At 35.6% G+C, this 20413-nt stretch overlaps 1 protein-coding gene across 5 annotated transcripts in view; it reads left to right on the top strand.

Moving 5' to 3' along the window:
* The window catches only part of CFAP20DC (CFAP20 domain containing), a 235842-nt gene that overhangs the window by 100664 nt on the left and 114765 nt on the right, over positions 1-20413 (top strand). For all 5 annotated transcript variants that reach the window (XM_033132750.1, XM_033132748.1, XM_033132746.1 and 2 more), the window contains exons 5-6: positions 8115-8229; positions 17159-17315. In XM_033132750.1, the coding sequence (XP_032988641.1) occupies positions 8115-8229; positions 17159-17315 (272 nt within the window). The remainder of the gene's footprint in view (positions 1-8114; positions 8230-17158; positions 17316-20413) is intronic.

The raw sequence follows: 20413 nt of genomic DNA, 5'->3' as shown, positions 1-20413 counted from the left end.
AATATAATTTCAGTAGGCATGAGAGAAGGGGCTTTCCAAGGGAAATACATAAGCAAAGTACAAAAGGGTGAAAAGTAAATGAAAGTACAAAAGGAGGGAGTATGCTTACACAGCAGCAAGCATGTTGGTATTGTCACTGTGACAGCCCACTCCCGTGTCCTATGTCACGTCCTGTGTGTCCACCTCTGATATCAGCTGCTGATGTAGTGGGCAGTTTGGCGCAAACTCGCTCGTATAGCATCCCATATCAAGGGCCACCCAGGGCTTTCTTTGATACTGTGGGAGCCTGCTCCACCCACAGACAAGCACAGCTTGGAAATACCCCCAGGTCCTCAGAGGCAACCCTTAACCAGGGGGCATTGGGAGGCAGTGCATATATGCTCCCACCTCTCACTCTTCGGGAAGACAATTCTGAGAGATGTTCTCTGCATGTCTCTGGACATCCTGGTGCAATGGAGGCCTGGAGCAGCCTTGTTGACAGTGCATGCTTATCGTGGCTTTTCCTCTTTTGTTGTTTTCCTCTCCCTGCTCCCTCATTCCTGCTTCATGGAATCCCATCTCCCAGATTTAACAGATGACTTCTGCAAGCAATACAGGTTTACCTCGTTTTATTGTGCTTCGCAGATAGTGCATTTTTTTTTACCAGTTGAAGGCAAGACCCTCTACCAGCAAAAAGATTATGACTCACTGAAGACTCAGATGATAGTTAGCATTTTTTAACAGTAAAGTATTTTTTAATTAAGATAGGTACTTTTTTTAGACTTATTGCTATTGCACACAATAGACTACAGTATACTGTAAACATGCCTTCTGTATGCATTTGGAAACCAAAAAATTTGTGTGACTTTATTTATTGCAGCATTCGCTTTATTACAGTGGTCTGGAACTGAATCCACAATATCTCCGAGGTATGCCTGTACCTGAGAGAGCAATACTTGAGAGAGTATCACTCACCCTAAGGGAGCTGTTACATTTATAGCTTATGTGACATTTTCAAGGAAGCTATGCCCTGTAAGTGCATAGCTGGATTCCAGGTTTGTGAACCATAAGCAATCTTAGATCAGGCACATCCTGCATTTTTTTGAGGATTTCCCCCTAAAAAATACTGTTAATGTATTTGCCTAAGGTCAGTCATGTTTACAAGAAGCTTTGGCTAGTTGTAATACCTTTCTTTTCTGGAATGCCCTTTTGTAAAGGGGCGGCGGAATGGATTGCAGGCCTGCTACTCACACGTTCCTTCCTAGTAAGCATGGAACATTTCAGAAACACTAAGCCAAACAAGTACCATCCTCTGGAATTGTCAGATGGACTTGTAAATAATTTACCTTGATTCCTCTCTATCTCCTTAGGTAAATTCCTGGCTCTGCCACGTACTAGCTCTGAGACCTTGAACAAATGGCTTAATGTCTCTGAGCTTCTCATTACATTGGCAAGATGTGAATATTAATTCCTATTTGAAAAAGTTGTTGGGAATAATAAATGAGATAACATTAGTGAAATTATGTGCAGATTCTAGCACGTGGCAGGCATTTAGATGTTGCTCTTCCATTTCCCATCCTTTTCTGTTTATAATTATAGCCTTGATATCTCCCCTATTGATAATTTCTTGGTATCTATCTCAAGATAAGACTACCAAAATCCAACCGTATCTTTATTCTGTAATTCCACTCTTTCTGAAGTTCTCTCCTGGGGTCTCTGAAACCCCCTGGTTTAGTCTTGAACTCTTTATTATATGAGGTCTGACACGAACAGAGGTTGGATAGAAGAATGTGGTAAAAGGTGCTATTGGAGTAGTGGCTAAGGGTCAGATTTTGGAGGTCCTTGAATAACAAGATAAGGAACTTGGTCTTCATTCTTTAAACTCTAGGAAGAATTTAGAGAAAAAGAAGAATTTAGAGCCAAAGAAGAATTTAGAGCCAAGCAGTGACAAGTCTTTCTAGCTTTGAGACCAACCTTTCAGGAGGCTTTACGTGGGATCACGGTGGTAAGGTACAGTTTGTGACCTATGAGAAGATTGGATCAAGAATGGATTCCTGAGTGGAGCAGGAAACGGTTCTAAAAGAGTGATAAAGGGGGAGAAGTGAAAGGGTATGTGGTTTCCGTCATGTAAACAAGTATTGTATTTAAAGTATTTGGCTGTGGTTCTTCTGCGAGCATAGAAACTAGAGCACTCTTAACACTGCTAGCAGTACCTGACAAGTGGTCATTCAGCATAAACGAAGCACAGAGCTTCAGCCTGGTTTGTACTGGACATAGAGGTGTATCACAGAAATTACAGTGGATTTTAAGGAGACAAGTTTTAACACTGGTCGCTGCTACTTACGAGCTACATATCCACAGACTAGCAGCTTCCTTAGTTTCTAGAGTCTAGTTTCCTTATCTACAAAATAGAGAATGAACATACTACCTTCAGGGAAAGATTATTGTGAGACTTAATAAGATAATGTCTGTAAAATGTGCTAAAAATAGCTAAAGAATGGTTATTTTACTGGAGTATGATTTCCACATCTTCGCTACTTCCATATCTCTAGTAGTTTGTATTGTGCTACTAAGGCATTGAATGAAAGTTAGTTGAATCCATTCATAAACCAGGAGGAAAATTTAAATAGAAGATCTTGAAGTTAAGCAGTTCCTAGTGATGTTGAGCTTGAAAAAAAGAATAGAGAAATTTTACCAAGACAAAAGTTGTTTCTTTAAAAAGGTAAACTTGAGGGCAGCCAGTTAGCTCAGTTGGTTAGAGTGCGGTGCTCTTACAACAAGGTCTCCGGTTTGATCCCCACATGGGCCACTGTGAGCTGTGCCCTTCACAACTAAATTGAAACAACTGCTTGACTTAAAGCTGATGGGTCCTGGAAAAACACACTTAAAATAAATTTAAATTTTTTTTAAAAAAAAAAAAGGAAAACTTGATAAACCATAGCAGGATTGATTAATTAAAAAGAGAAGTCATAAATTACCAATGTCAGGAATGGGAGGGAATACCACTACAGATCCTACTAATGATAAAAAGATAGTGAAGGGAATAATATGAACAACTTTATGACAATAAACTCAACAACTTTAGAGGAAAATCACAATTTACCAAAACTGAAACAAGAAAAATTAGAAATTTGAATAGCCCTATAATCTATTAAAGAAATTGTGTAACCAATTTGGTTAGCCAGAATGTATAACCAAAATGTTCCCACAAAGAAAACTTCAGAGTTAGTTAAATTCTATTAACATTTAAAGAATAACTAGCACCATTATAAACAAGTTTTCAGACAATAGAGGAGGAAGAAACATTTCCTGTATCACTTTATGGGACTAGCATAACTCTATTATCAAAATCTGACATAGATATTACCAGAAAATTACAGACCAATGTCCATCATGAACATAGGTGTAAAAAAAAATCCTCAACAAAATGCTAGCACAATTGGAATTTTTATCAAGAAAGAAGGTTGGTTTTACAATTGAAATCAATACAATTTAACATATGGACAGAATAAAGGAGTAAATCAATAGGATCATCTCAATCAGTACAGAAAAATCATTTGACAAAATTGCACACTCTATCATAACTAAAAAAAGTTCTCAAAAAACTAGAAATAGAAGAGAACATCCTTAATCTGATAAAGGAAACCTTCATCTGATATTTAATAGAAACATAGTGAGCACTTTCCTCCTTTGATCAGGAACAATGCAAGGTTTTGTACTCTCATCACTTCTATTCAGTATATGCTGGAGGTCCTAGCCAGTGCAATAATGCAAAAAGAAAAAGAAAAGAAAAACGAAGAAAGAAAAGGTATGAAGATCGAAAATAGCAGAAATAAAAGTATTTACTGAAGACATGATTATTTATACAGAAAATCTTCAGGAACCTACAAAACAACTACTTGTACTTATGAACGAATTACCATGTTTCCCCAAAAATAAGACCTAGCCAGACAATCAGCTCTAATGTGTCTTTTGGAGCAAAAATTAATATAAGACTGGGTCTTATATTATATTATACAAGACCCGATCTTATAGTAAAATAAGGCCGGATCTTATATTAATTTTTGCTCCAAAAGACGCATTAGAGCTGATTATCTGGCTAGGTCTTATTTTCGGGGAAACACGGTAAACAAGGTTACAGGAAACAAGGTCTATATACAAAAGTCAATGGTATTTCAATGTACTGCTAGCATTTGGCTGATAATTGATATTTTAAAATTCATTTTCATCATGTCAGAAAACGAAATACTTAGGAATAAATTTAACAAAAGATGTGTAAGACTTCTGAATTGAAAACTATAAAACATTGTGAAACAAATCAAACCAGGACTAAATAAATGGAGAGATATGTCATGTAAGTTGATTGAAAGACTCAATATTGTTCTTCCCAAATTGGTCTATAGATTCAGTTAAACTCATTTTAATAGAAACATTTTAATAGAAAACGATCAGTGGATCCTAAAATACATATGGAAAAGGAAGGGCCAAACAAAACCAAGTTGAAGAGTTTTTTTTAACTAGTTTCAAGACTTAACTATAAATCTACAATAACAAAGGCAGTGTGACATTTGTAAAAGTGAACAAATGGATAAATGGAAAAAATGGATCAATAGAGTCCAGAAATAGATCCACTCATATGTATAGTCAATTGATTTTAGGCAAAGTAACAAGACATTTCCATGAGGAAAGGAGAGTCTTTAACAAATGATGTTGAGAAGAATGGATAAACATATAGAAAGAAATAAACCCACACCCACGACTACCTCACACAATACACAGAAATTAATTAGGGATGGATAATAGACTAAATGTAAAAACCACTAAATGTAAAAAAAAAGACTATAAAGATCTAGAGAGACACGTAGGAAAGTATTTTTGCAACTTTTGGCTAGGCAAGGGCTTTTTAGGTCATAGAAAGCATTACTATAAATACCGATAAACTGGACTGAATGAAAACTAAAAACCGCTAATCAAAAATCAGCATTAAGGAATAAGCTAATCTAAATAAAGCATATATGAGTTTCTGTGTACTGTTTTTGATACTTTTCCCTAAGTTCAAAATTGTTTCCACATAGAAGTTTTAAAAAGATGGTAGGTGAGAAAATAGTCACAATAAGTATGTCTGACAAAGGACATGTATCCAAAATAAAGAACTCTTACAATTATAAGAAAACAACCCAGTAAAAACTGAGTAAAAGATGTAACAGACACTTCACAAAATACACCAATAAATACATGTAAAAGTGATCAATGTCATTATTCATAAAAGAAATACTAATAAAATCACAATAATATCCATTTCATATCCACTAGAATTGGCTAACAATAAAGTCTGACAGCACATAAAGTTGGTAAGGGTGTGGAACCGCTGCAAGCACTTTGGAGAACTGTTTCTACAAGGTTATACATATATCTCCCCAGTGACCCAGTTATCCCGTTTCTAATTGTCAAGAGAATGAAAATACATGTCCACAGGAAGACTATAAGCAGTTTCATACAGGTTTCATAAGAAACCAGTATTGGAAACAAATGTGCATCAACAGGAAAATGGTTACATGAAATGTACAGCCATACAAGACTCAGCAATCAAAAAAAAAAAAAGAATGGTACATGCTGCAGCTTGGATGAATCTCAAAAACAGCATGTTAAGTGAAAGAAGCCAGTCACAAATTATAGTCTACACTATTCCATCTATAAGAAGTTCTAGAACAGACAAAACTTCTCCATGGTGATAGAAATCAGGAGTGAGGATTAACTAGAAGGGGCCAGGAGGCAACTTTCTAGGGTGATGGAAATGTTCTGTATTTGGATTGGAGTGGTGACCGTATGCATGTATACATGTATGGAAACACGAGATTGTACACTGAAATCTGTATGTGTCAGTTATACAAATTTTACCCAAATAAAGAAATAAAAGAGAACATAACTATTTATTTCTATGATACTCATTCATCCTGCAGGGTAGAATGTTGACTCTCTAATAGCTTCCTATTGTGAAAAATAAATGTATAAACCCCCTTACCTTGGCATAAAGACCCGGCATGATTTGGCTCTTGCCCACCCTTTCTGCTTCATGCCCCTCCCTTAATCTACTAGGTCCTACCCCTGCTGGCTTTACTGTGTAGAAATAGGTAATTTCTTGATATTTTCTAGCTTAATCTCTTACTTGTTTTCTTCATTGTATTTACGATACTTGCATTTATTTTGTTTCTTAATACTTTTTTCAGCTGCCTTTTTCACTAGAATAGAAGTTCCAGGAGGATAGGGACCTTTCCTTTTTTACTACTGTGTTCCCAATGTATTCCCTGGATATTGCCTGACTCGGGGAGTATTTGCTGAACATGTGAATGGATGAAGGAATGAGTGAACAAATGTTCCTGTTGTTCCATATGTTGATAAGGTAGTAGTATACTCATATGTTCCTCTGTTTGGAGTTTGATCCTTACCTAATTCAAATAAAAATGACATAGTCTTATCCCTATAAGTAAAGCAAACCTTTAATAAACCTTTAATAAATGAGTTTTTGGTTGATACAACCAAACTTTTTGATTGATGTAAGGGAACCTTTTTTTCCCTTTCCTTTCCAGAATCTCTTTATATTCTTTACTTCTGTTTCTTCTTCAGAGCTCCTTTCAGAAGAGACCTAATAACCTTGCTTTCCAAATATATTTCATCCTGTACCCCATTGGCAAAACATTTGAGCACACTAACCACATAGGTACATTGATTTATTTCAAAAATATATAAATATTACTGTACTACTGTATAATGAAATGTGCACAGAAATAACATTTTGAAGGGATGATGAAAGATAGCTTTAATATTTTGCTCCTGCACTTCAGTGGATGGCTGTGTAGCACCCCTCCTTCCCATGTGCTCATCCCACTTTGAAGACACTGCCTTGGGGCAAATATTACAGGGCAAATATTACATTTACTTATGTATATAAGTGTAAAACTACAGTAGTGTTAACACTTGCATTTTAAACCTTACTTCTAACTATGGGTTGAAAGACTTTATTGCTTTCTCAATGAATTTATGGCCTCATTTAGTGCAAGTATGGTAGAATTTTTAGCTCTATGGGCGTACTCTGAAATTACTGTACTTATTCTGAACATTGTTCAATGATAATTTTCTACAGAAAATATGTAGAGTATTTTAGAGGAAGGAAATAATGAGATTAAAAAAGTGGGAAGGGAAGCAAGAAAGAGCTATGTTAATTTTAAAAAAATAGTTAATTACACTATAAATACTGGTAGCAGTGTATTTGAATGAAATGTCTCCTGGGGGAATTGCTAATTATAGAACACTAACAGTTAGTACATGTAGAAAAGGTTTCTAAAAATAGGGGGAAAATCGCTGTCTCCAATAAAAATATAGTCTTTCAGGAAACATCAATTCTGAAATACAGCAGCCTAAGACAGGTTTGGAGAGTTTAAGCCTGCTGTGTTACCTCTGAGACCTAACGGAAGCAGAACATAAAAATGAGCCTCTATCAATTTGAAGTAAACCTAAGCTTTGTGATCATGGCTGTGGTCTAAATCTATTAAAGATGTTCAAATTCAGTATCCTTGGTATCACAGCGGATTGACCTGAATAGTGAGCAATAAACTTGTGTATTATAATTCTGGTTCGAGGACATGTGCTTACGAAGTGAAACCGACAGTCAGTATTTTGTGTCTGTCTCTAAGCAGACTAAGGTCCTATAGAAAATGACAGGTGCATTTTTAGGGAAAGAAACCCATAATGTTTTCCTATTTAGTAGGTGACAGTATGTTCCAAGATAACACAAGCTTAAAGGGCTGGAACAAACATGGTTATTAAGCACTAGTAGTTTCTCAGTTCATACAAATTGAATTTTTTTCATAGGCTGGAAGATTGTGGAAATCTAATATAAAGTACTGAAATAAATTAGCATATTAAGTGAATTTATACATTCAAACTTGTGAGCACTTTGAATTTAAGGAAGAAATTTGATTATTTCTTCAAAGAAAAAAGGCAGTTCTTAAATTCTGTGTTTGATCTCCCTGTTGGAAAGGGCCCATATGATAAATTATATTTTTTTTGATGCTTATCCAAAGATGTGGTTATTATATTAATGGAAATCTTTCTCTCTTTCCTCTTTCTTTTTTCAGAATAACTGATTTAGGGAATATCAAAAGAAGATTGTACTTATCAACGGTCCATAAAGAACTGTCCTCAACCCCTCTTCATGCAAAAATCCCACTCTTCATGATCAAGCGCAAAATTGTAAGTGTCACATGAATTTTGCTTAAAATATTAAGTTCACTTTAACAAATATTAATTATGAGCCTATTCTGAGTATAAGGCACTTTGTTAACTATGCTGGTATAAAAAAATGTATAAAATTCATGTTCTTCCTTTCCTTCCCATGAAAATGCTTAAAATCTTACTAAGTAGGAGACTATAATTATTTGAATATTAAGAATACCACCAAAATTATAATGAGAAGTACAGTGGAGAGAGAAGGTGCTATTGGTACTGTGAAAGGGAAAGAAGTCCATCTGACTTCAGGATAAGAAAAGGCTTCATGAAAGAGATTGCACTTAGCATGGATGTTGAAAGACTGTCAGGTTTCAACAGGTAAAAATGAGAAGCCAAGCATTCCAAACGGAAAGAACAGCCTGGAGCCTGGAAAGTGGTACATATTTGGAGAACAAGGAATGGTTGATTATTGTTGCCAGATTTTTAAAAAATAGCCTTAAGGAAAATCACTCCTGCAATATAACAGCCTGGTATAAGTTGGGAGATTTTATGCCTTTGTATAACCTCTGAAACCTAAAGCAACAGATTACAGGCCAAGAAACTTGGGCCTGATGTAACTGAGCCTTTCTCAAATTTCAGTCCTTTCAAGACATCTGTCCTGACTACCATGTTTGTGTACTACCTGTTTTAATATATACTTAATGTTTTCCTTTAAATTGATTCACTTCGAGGAGGCTTAAATTGTTTTAAAAGAAAACTGTAACCACTTACCCAAATGCAACCACTACCCAACGTAAAGACTCAAGGCTCATGAAAAATCAGGTAAGTATGACACCAACAAAGGAAACTAATACAGCTCTAGTGACTTATCCTAAAGCCCACAGCTAATGTACTCAGTAGAAAGAGGTTGAAAGATTTTCCTCTAAGAACATGAACAAGACAAGGGTACCCACTATCACCATTCATATTCAACATAGTACTGGAAGTCTTTATCAGAGTAATCCGGCAAGAAAAGGGAAGAAGAAAAATTGTCTCTATTCGCAGATGACATGATTTTAAATGTAGAAAATCCTAAAAACTCCACACACAAAAAAAACTGTTAGATCTAATCACAAATGCAGTGAAGTTGCAGGATATAAAATTCATATGGAAAAATTAATAGCATTTCTATACTATAACAAGAATTATCTGGAAAAAAGAAATCAACTCCATTTACAATGGCATCAAAATATAAAAATACTTAGGAATAAACTAAACCAAGGAGGTGAAAGATCTCTACTCTAAAAACTACAAGACAATGATGAAAGAAATCCAACAAGACACAAATAAATAAAAAGGTATCTTGTGTTCATGGACTGGAATAATTAATATTCTTAAAATGTCCATTCTACCAAAAGCCATCTGTAGATCCGATGCAAACCCTATCAAGATTCCAGCAGCATTTTTTAAATATTTTTTATTTTTTTACACTTTATTTATGTTGACATTCAATATTATATTAATTTCATGTGTACAGCATAGTGGTTAGACATTTATATAATTTAAGAAGTGATTCCCCTGACTAGTCTAGTACCCAGCTAGCATTCTACATAGTTATTACCATGTTATTGACTATATTCTCTATGCTTTACTTTACATCCCCAAAAAGCATTAACCTTAATAAAAAAACTGACAGAATGGGCTTCACCAAAATTTAAAACTGCCTTTCAAAAAGTATTTTTAAGAAAGTGAATAAGCAAGCCACAGACTGAGAGAAAATATTTTAATACATATATCTGACAAAAGTCTTTTATCCAGAATATATCCTATGACTATATAATAAAAAGAGAGATAAATTTCTTTAAAAAGGCAAAAACAATTGAATAAGCACTTCACAAAGATTATACAATTGGTCAAATAAGCCTGTGAAAAAGAGCTCTATACCATCAGTCAGGGAAATTCATATGAAAAACAATTACCACTATTTGCCCACTGGATTGGCTGAAATAAAAGAGACAGGAAATACTGCATGTTGGCCTGATATAAAGCAATTGTCATATATTTTCAATGGAAATGGAAAAATCGTATAACCACTTTGGAAATACCTTTGGAAGTTTCTGATAAAGTTAAATATTTACCCATTGATTCGGCAGTTCCACTTGTTGGTATATATCCAAGGAAATGAAAGTATATGAATACAGGAAGACTTGTATGGGAATTTCACAACAGTTTATTCATAAAAGCCAAAATCTTGAAATAACCCAAATGTCCAAGAACAAAAGAATGAACAATCAAACTGTGATATATTCATGGAGTGAATACTGCTCAGCAAAACAAGAATGAACTACCAATACGTGCAACAACAGTGATGAACCTCAAATCGCATGTTGAATGAAAGAAACCATTTAGTGTGATTCCATTAATATAAAGTAATAGAACAGACAAAACTAATTATGGTGAAAGAAATTAGTGGTTGCCCTTGACAGGGGTGAGTACTGAGATTGATTGGAAAGTTGCACAAAAGATCTCTCTGGGATGATTGATATGTCCTGTGTTACTGGAGTGCGGTGTGCTGTTGTCAGAAGTGGTCGAAACTCATCAAGCTGTCCCCTTAAAGTCTGTGCATTTCATGGTATGGAAGTCAAAATGATTATATAATTAACGTATATTGAGCACTTATCATATGCTAGGCACTATTATAAGTGCTTATGTATATTTAAACATTAATCCTAACAATTCTATTAGAGATGTACTGTTATCACCATTTTACAAATGAGGAAAGAAAGGCACAGAGAAGTTAAGTAACTGTGAAGATTATGTAACTAATCAGTGGTGGGCCTGGCATCCAAACCCAAACAGTTGGGCTCCGAGCCCAAACTCTTGCATCCCTAGGAGGAAAATATTTAAAAAGAGGTGCCCGTTAGGGTTTAAGTGGAGGGACTTGCCAGACAGGTTAAAGAATAGGATATTTTGATTAAATAAAGTATTTTTAATTCCAAATTTTAAAAGGTAACTTTTTCAGGGTAATGAAGTTAAATCTCAGGATGTGGCCATGTGAGTGGGTTAGAGTGAAGAAGAGAGGAAGGCTTTTGAAGGAAAGTAGGTTTAGGGGCTGTTAAGAGTGTTGAACAGTATGTTAGAGGGGAAGATGAACCTGGTCCCAGCATTTTTCAGCAGTGCATATATAGGCTGGGGAGGGTGTGTCTGAAGGGGTAGAAGGACTGAAGGTAGTTATTGGAAGACTGATGAAGCTAAAAGGGTGGAAGAGCCTGCCAGTGCAATGCCTTCAAAGAGGGGCGTGCCTTCTCCCAATGCCACTCGGCCCCAGGGCCTCAAAACAGGGGGCTGTAGAAGCACATGTGAACGCTGTAAGTGAACTTCAACTCCAGAGGAAATAATATTTCAGAGAAAATTCAGGTTTCAGTTAACTGAAACCCTTCTAGGACCCTTCTGAGGGGTCCTTAGAAAAATGTAGAGGTTATACGTACTTTTTAGTAGTAAGGATTTCATAGGGCACAGCAAAAGGGTGAGTTGAGGATTAGCAGGAGAAAGATGAAGCTGCTGTTTCAGGAAGAGATAGCTTGCTCAAAGCAGGTGGGAATTGGGAGGTAGGGATCGATGGCTGAACAGGTATAATGAGCGTACTTCTACAAGGAACGTGCCATTCCTTGGTTCAGCAAAGAGCTGCAGCTCTGGAAGCCCCAAACTCCCCTCCTCAACTCCCCTCTCTCCATATAAGGACTTGTCGTGATTTGCTTTTCCTGGGGAAATTGTTTTTTATACAGTAGTAATTAGTAATTGCTTCTCCTGACCATGTGGATATAAAAATTACTATTTCAATCTCTGTTTACACCATTTAATAAATACAATATGATATGATAGAGATGTAATTTTAATGTCTTTTGAGAAATTAAAACTAACATGAAAAATTATTTTAAAAGGCACAATAAATGTCTTAAAACTTTGTTCTTTGTGGTCATTTTAGGAACACGAAAACAGGATGAGGTCCTAAAATTCTAGGAAGAGATGTAGTTTAGGATTGCTACCATGTTTCCCCGAAAATAAGACCTAACCAGACAATCAGCTCTAATGCGTCTTTTGGAGCAAAAAAAGTTAACATAAGATCGGGTCTTATATTATGTTATATAAGACCCAGTCTTATATTATAGTAAAATAAGACCGGGTCTTATATTAATTTTTGCTCCAACAGACGCATTAGAGCTGATTGTCCGGCTAGGTCTTATTTTCGGGGAAACACAGTAGGTTATGAAATCGTGGTTTCTTGTTTGTTGTTTCCTTTTAGAAAGGCAATGATGGCTGGATTTGTGCACTGTTATAACTCGGGCCCTTTCCACTCTGGCAAAAGGAATCCAGTTATCTTCAGAGCTTTCGTATAGTAATGGCATGGGAGATCAAAACAGTGCTAGGACAACCAAAAACTTGTTATTGCATGCATTTGAGAGTGTGTGTGTGTGTGTGTGTGTGTGTGTGTGTGTGTGTATCTGTTCACAGAATATACCATCCTGTCATCGGTATAATAAAGCCACATTGCCAAAACATGAGTCAGTGAAAACTAGAAATTCATGCTTTGAATCATTCGCCAGTCAATTTTTTTCTTGCAAAATTCCATGCTGGAACTAAGTAACATAAACCTCTCTTACTAATCCAAGCACAAACGAAACAAAACTGCCTTTTCTCTCTCTCAAATTGCTGTCTTTCTGGTGCAAACTTCTTAAGGACCCATGACTATATTTTAGAACAAGACCTCTTTCCTGCAGGACTACAGTTACACATAGGAACATAGGAATAAAATTATTAGAGATCAAGAAAAGTGTAAAAACAAAAAGGGGGATCTTAAGAATGGATGATATCACCAATGGTGAAAATAATATAAAGATCAACTGTAATTCATATAATCCACCTGTTGATAGTAGAAAGTTTATACTCTTTCCAAAACTTCAGAAAATCTATCCCAGCATTTATATTCATATGAATAATGAGTTATTTGTTGAAGCTTATGAAAATTAGAACCTTTATGAATATCAGCTAAAACAAAAAATAATTTCTATTTCCTCCAGCCAAGGGAGATTTGTGAAAGTTTTTTCCATCTTTTTCAGGAACTACTCCGATGTGTACTTCTAAGAAATGGATTCACTAAATGTTATCAGTTCCCACACATTTATAGGGTTTGTTGAGTGATTTATAAAATGAAAGATTGAAAGTGTGTCTGTAGGCATGTATGTACATGCATGTCTTCATATATTAACACACACGCACGCATAGCATTATTTGATGAGTATTAGCCATGAAGCATGAGTCCAAGCAGACGGGGGAAAAAGCACACTGTGATGGATAAGAAAAGTGTGTAGTAGGTAAGGGCCCGGTTTCCTGGGACTCAGAGTTTTTGAAGGAGGTGGACACCAATTTCCAAGCAAAGCTGATCGGGTCTGATGGGGTGTTCAGGTGCAGCCAGCTGGAGAGTCCATCTAAGCAAGGAATAAAGGGGCAGGGCCCTGAGAAGAAATGCACAGCATGTTCACATGCCTCCCTGGGCCTGGAAACTCATTCACTATTCACAACCAAACTCAGATGTCACCTACAAGCCTTTCCTGGATGGTGGAAAACTTAGATTCAAAGGAAATAAAGTAGACAATTAAAACAGCAATTAACTCTAGAAATATAAAAAAGTTGCGTAAGGAAGGAAACGTACTCATAGAGCATCAGTTGGCTCAGTTGTGTATAATATTTACATAGTCACAATAAGGAAAACACAGAATATGAATTTTGAGGAAAAAAGAAAGAATGAGGTGTAATTAGCTAGGGAGGATGAAGGGGGCGAAGTAGTATGTGTAAGTGAGCTAAGTCTTCTCTACCAGAACAGGAAGTCAGTGGATACTAGCTAGAATTGATGAATCAAGAGGTGTTGTTTACAAATACAGAGAGAAGAACCAGTTAAGAGATGACAGTATGATTACAGGAATGGAGAGATGACAAGGACTTCATATCATATTAAATTTTTGGCACTATTTAGCTTTATATGCATATAATAGCATGATATAATTTTTTGGTTAATTTTATTGGGATGACAATGGTTAGTAAAATTACATAGGTTTCAAGTGTATAGTTCTGTAATACATCATCTATATATCCCATTGTGTGTTCACCACCCAGAGTCAGTTCTCTTTCCATCACCATATATTTGATCCCCCTTACCCTCATCTTCCACTCCCCTCCCCCCTTACCCTCTGGTAACCACTAAATTGTTGTCTGTATCTACGAATTTTTGTTTCTTTTTTTGTCTTGTTCCTTTGTTGCTTTCAGTTTTGTGTCCCACGTGAGTAAAGTAATATGGTTCTCGACTTTTTCTGTCTGACTTACTTCACTTAGCATAATAATCTCAAGATCCATCCATGTTGTCACAAATGGCAGTATTTCATCTTTTCTTATGCTCGAGTAGTATTCCATTATGTATATGTAACACATCTTCCTTATCCAATCATCTATCAAAGGACATTTTGGTTGTTTCCATATCTTGACCACCATAAATAATGCTGCAGTGAACATCAGAGTACATATATCTTTATGGATAAATGTTTTCAGATTTTTTGGGTAGACACCCAGGAGAGGGATTGCTGGGTAATTCTATTCTTAATTTTTGAGGAACCTCCATACTGTTTTCCATAGTGGCTGTACCAATTTACATTCCCACCAACAGTGTATCTGGGTTCCTTTTTCTCCACAACCTCTCCAACACTTATTATTTGTCTTGTTAATGATAGCCATGATATAATTTTTAAAATGTGTTTTCAAAGAAGTCTTTCCCAAACCTCCCCACCCTCCTACCTTCAGCCCTCTCTGTACTAACTGTATGTAATAAATGCCAAATGTCTGCCTCCCAGACTGGAAGGACTGTCATATTCATTACTGTATTCCTGGAGTCAAGCCCAATGTCTAACACCTGATAAGCGCTTAGCATCTGTGTGAAAGAATGGATGAATGCAATTACTGGGACAGACCAGCTGAATGATTAGAATTGGGGCATAATGTTAATTAAGTCTTTTAGGAATAGGAACCACATTTATAACAATAAAAATATTGCTAACATGGTAATAATGTTAATAGTTATTATTGAATAGCTGGAAACCCCGACACCGCCATGCCTAATAACCTGGATTTTACCACGCCATGAAGTTTCAACTTACTGCACGCTTACTGGATTTGTCCCATACATTCCACTTCCTGTGATAGTCTTCTAACCAGACCCTTCTCACTTTATGCTTAAATGATTAACAGACTAACTAGTCTGTCTGTGCCTCTCTGTCTCCCTCTACTTCAGCCTTCCCCCGCAGACCCCCTCCATCACCCCAAAACATTCCTGCATCAGGGTTAGTCCAGACTTCCCAATACTCTACTTTTGCCACATTCTCCTTCAGGAAACACAGTGACACTTCACCCTCAGGTTCAAGTTTCTCTTCCTGGTCTTCCCTCTCCTCCAGAACCTGGCCTCACTGGCCAACCCCACATTACTTCCCACACGTCCCAGCGCTCACCATCCTACTACTGTGTTTCCCCGAAAATAAGACCTAGCCATACCATCAGTTCTGATGCGTCTTTTGAGGCAAAAATTAAGACCTGGTCTTATTTTAATATAGTATAGTATAATATAATATAATATAGTATAGTATAGTACAGTATAATATAATATAATACCAGGTATAATATATAATATAATACTGGGTCTTACATTAATTTTTGCTCCAAAAGACGCATTAGAGCCGATGGCCTGGCTAGGTATTAGTTTCGGGAAAACACGGTAGTCAAGCCAGTCTCATTATTACATCACACTCGGTCCTACTTCCTACCTGTTATTACACCATAATCCTTTCCCCTGAAAAGACCAGAGCATCTCTGTGGCCTGGGAATACAATTTTACTGTTGAGATATCTACAGAGAAAATAGTCTTCACGTATTTAATCAATAAGTTACTGCAATATCTTTTACTTTTCTACTATTATTATAAAACTACTATTATTATTTAAAAAACCTCAGCTTTTCCTCCATGTTCAAATTATCATTCCTAAATAGAACTTGCCTTAAAAATAACATTTTATTTATCGATAAATATAGCTTTCAATTTTGATAGATTAATAAAATGGACCTTATATAAACCATGCTTCTAAACAAATAATGGAAGAGCCTGGTATTTTAAAAGAAGCACAAATAATTTTAAGTACTAATTTTAATTTCAAAATTTATTTTTCCTGCTTTTTTTCCCAGTCTTTAATATGTCTTAATTTCTTACTAAATGATTATTTTCTCCTTTTCTTTAACTCAGACCATTTGGAGAATTCATTTGATGAAGTATTGAGGGGTCTAATTGTTTAATGGGCAGAAATTAGTCCCTGCAAGAGTACTTTAAAAACTGGCAAATACCAGGCATAATTACAAATTCTTTAGCAGGATCTATTTCTGTAAAATAGGTTAATTGGTTATAACTAGACAGCACTGGCCACAATTTAAACCCAGCTTCTAATTTCATCCATGCTTTTTTTTTTTTTAACAAATGTAAGTGGCTAATTATGATCAAATTAGTTCCCTTGAAGGAACAATTGGCTACTTATCCCTGATTTTCAAGATTTAAGTGGTCTAATGCACCTGCAATTAGCTTCCCACTAGCATACTGCCTACAGATCTAGAGTTCTTCCCCAAAGTTGTCAAAGCCTTGACTCATGATAGAAACTCTGTAGTCAGATGACTAATGTATAGTTTAGATTATGATGATTCCTTTGGAAGAATCAAGGCAATTCTTAAGAAAATTGAAGCCAAAACAGAGACAGATTTGCCTAAAGGGGGAAATTGGTATGGGGAAAATTGATCCAGATAATTGCCTCAAATCTGGACTTTCCACATACAGATGACTTGCTCATTTGTGTGATTATAGAAAGTACTTCTTCTTTCCTTTTCTTTATTTTAGTGGTGCAATCTGTGCATTGACTTGGTGGCATTTACCAGTGAAATATTCAAGGGAGCAGTTTTCCAGTCATTGGATGGAATTATTGTCTCAGCTAACTGTAAGCTAAGGAAGATCTTCACTTTAAAATCGAAGCCTCAAGACACTGCTGATAAAGATGGTATGTTCACATTGCTACCAAGAGTTTTAAATTCTCCAATATGTTTTGAAAATTAGACGTGCCTTTGGAGAGTATGAGTACGTGGTAGTGATTTTTTTTAAAATTCATTTTGTTTTGTTTTATTTTATTGTGGAAAGGATACTATTGTGGAAAGGATTGTGGAAATTTTATTGTGGAAAGGATGCTTAACATGAGATCTATCCTCTTAATAAAATTTTAAATACACAATATATAATTGTTGACTATATGTACAATGACCTCTAGAGCTTATTCATCTTTACTGAAACTTTATGCCCATTGATTAGTAATTCCCTATTTCCCTCTCCCCTCAACCCTTGGTAACTCTTTGATTCCATGAATTTGATTGTTTTGGATTCCTCATTTAAGTAGAATCATACAGTATTTTTCTGTATAATTGGCTTACTTCGTTTAGCATAAGTCCTCATGGTTCATCCATGTTGTAGCAAATGTCATTCTTTACTCTGGATCCCATGTTTATTTTTACTGTAGCAGAATGTCACAAGAAGGCATTATAAATATATATCTATATATATATAGATAGATACATATTAGTTTTGCGGTTACATTTCTTTTTTGTTTATGAAAACACTTACCATCTGAATTAGGTGTATTTTTGTTATAAGCAACAGAATCCTCTCTAGGTAATTAAAAAAATAATAATTTATTTAAGGAAATTAGCCAGTTCATAGAATCTCAAGGAGATCCAAAAAGTCAGGCTTAGAAGTTACAGCCAAGTCAAACCCAGACCCTGCCACAAAACTGCTCCAAGGAATACGCTGGTAGCTACTGCCGCTGGGCAAAGATTTCATAAGTCACGCCATAATGCTGGGCTCTAGCTTCCAGAAGTTCCATTACTAATGCTCCTGAAATTCGAACGTCTTCTTCCCTCCCGCCCTTGCCAGAAGTGGATTTCTCCTTCTTCATGTTTCTCCCTACTGAACAAAGACTGACATGGCTGTGTGATTTGTAGAGCCTAGGTCACATGCTGGAAAGATGGCTGGCAAAGCAAAGGTCTAATTCCTGACTCGAGGGAGAGGACTCGTTGTGTAGCCAAGTCACTACGTTAGGAAGGGTTTTCAAAAGGTGTCAGACTCCAAAATGCACTATAGTTGTCCACTAGGCTGTCTTAATATTCTGTGTACATTTCATGAAGTCATTTGGGAGAAATTATGTTAATATATTAATTTTATAATGGTCATTTTCAAATAGAGGGTTGAGTTATTCCTATTATTTCTAGGGAGACTGGAAACATTAATTATTCTTTATATGATTAATAAATATACTCTACAGATAACTGAGCCATCTAGAATTCATAAAGCAACACAAATTCTCCTGCTAAGATAGTCTTACACTACTGAAAGTATTAGGAGAATACTGATGCTTTCTTTTGATTTGCATCTGGGATTACTTTTAACAAAATCAATTCTTCTAGAAGGGCTGCACGTAAGATGGTAGAGGTGATTTCTTAGAAGTTTGTATGTAAACTTTAGACCTGTGCTTCATCTCGGTGAGTGTCTGAGAAATCCTTGGTGGTTCACTCTGTAGAACAGGACCTGTGCCTATGAATTTTATTTGATAATAAAACACAGCATATTAACAGCTCCCCAGTGATCACCCAGGAAGTACAACGACTCATTTCTATGTACCATTTAAAGGCTATACAAGAAAGAGAAAGACTTCATTTAAAAAAAAATTGCACCCAGCTAATAAGAAGCCTCAATATACAGAGAAACACATGTGCATTCTACATCAGATCATAGGATGTGATTAATTTTAAATAAATGTCAGGAAAAAGGTGAATAAAAAATGGGCAGATTAAACATATGGTTTTATCTCTGGTCCTTCCTCAAGCCCCACTAAAATTATAATATAGGAATAAAAAAAGATATAAACCTACCAGGATGAAGAGGAGACAACAACAGACAAAAGATGTAAATCTCGTAAGCGTGAGGAGTGACAGTTGACTTAGAAGAGCAAAGGAAGCTGAAACTTCTGGGTTTACAGAGAGGTTTACCAATGAGATTCATAATGTAGAACCTTAGAGGGGCTCAAAAATTGGCAGTCATGGGTTCTGCCAAAGACAAGGTAAAAAGGTGTGGCTGAAAACAGGGATATTGGTTAAAATTCTGCATAGGTTCCTATAGGACCCCAGGGCCATCCTCCAACTCCATATAACTAAGCAACAGGAGATATATTCTCTGGGGAAACTGAACCAGTGAGCTTCTGAACTCAGATACATCAGGTACATGGTAGACAGACACCAAAACTAGTGGGAAGAACGAAATAGATAAGGTAGGGAATAGATATATGTTTTCCTTGGAGTTAAGAAAAGTTACTACATCTATAAAATAAGAATTTGTTCCTGCTTTACTTCAATAAATATTTTATTGATATTCATTTTATTATATTATGGCTTTTTGCATACATATATAGACATTCAAAAATCATAAGTGTTCAGCTTGAGGAATTACCACAAAGTAATTATATTTCTGTAACCACCACCACCCAGATCAAGAAATATTAATAAAAATACAAGCATCCTAGAATTTCTGCTTATATTCCCTCCCAGTCATGGCTCTCTTCTTTCTTCTGAGAAGTAACTCTATCCTGACTTCTAACACCACAGATTAATTTCAGCTATTTTTTAACTTTATATAAATGGAACCGTATAGTACATATTCTTTCATATATACATTTTTTCCACAAAACATTGTTTGTGAGATTCATCTATATTGTTGTAGATTTTCAGTATTTTATGGTATACTATTGTAAGAATATACTATATTTATTCACTTTAAGCTATTTTGGATAGTTCTGCTAGAGTCATTCTACATTTCTCTTAGATGTAGGTGTTTCTTTGGATATTTATCAATCTGCTGAATGAATACATACTTCAGCATTCTTAATTTCAGTTATTATGTTTTTTGATTCTAAATTTTATGATTGTTTTTATAGTTTCCATTTCTTAGCTGAAATTCTCTTTCTTGTTATCAAATTTCTCAAAAATATTAAAGTTATTTTTAAAGCCCATCACTCATAATTCCAATATCTGGCTTTCCTGTGGATCTGTTTCTGTT

The sequence above is a fragment of the Rhinolophus ferrumequinum genome, chromosome 17 (assembly GCF_004115265.2).
Source record: "Rhinolophus ferrumequinum isolate MPI-CBG mRhiFer1 chromosome 17, mRhiFer1_v1.p, whole genome shotgun sequence".
Taxonomy (NCBI): Eukaryota; Metazoa; Chordata; class Mammalia; order Chiroptera; family Rhinolophidae; genus Rhinolophus; species Rhinolophus ferrumequinum.
The sequence above is the reverse complement of the archived record's forward strand: the minus strand, read 5'-3'. Positions and strand labels throughout refer to the sequence as shown.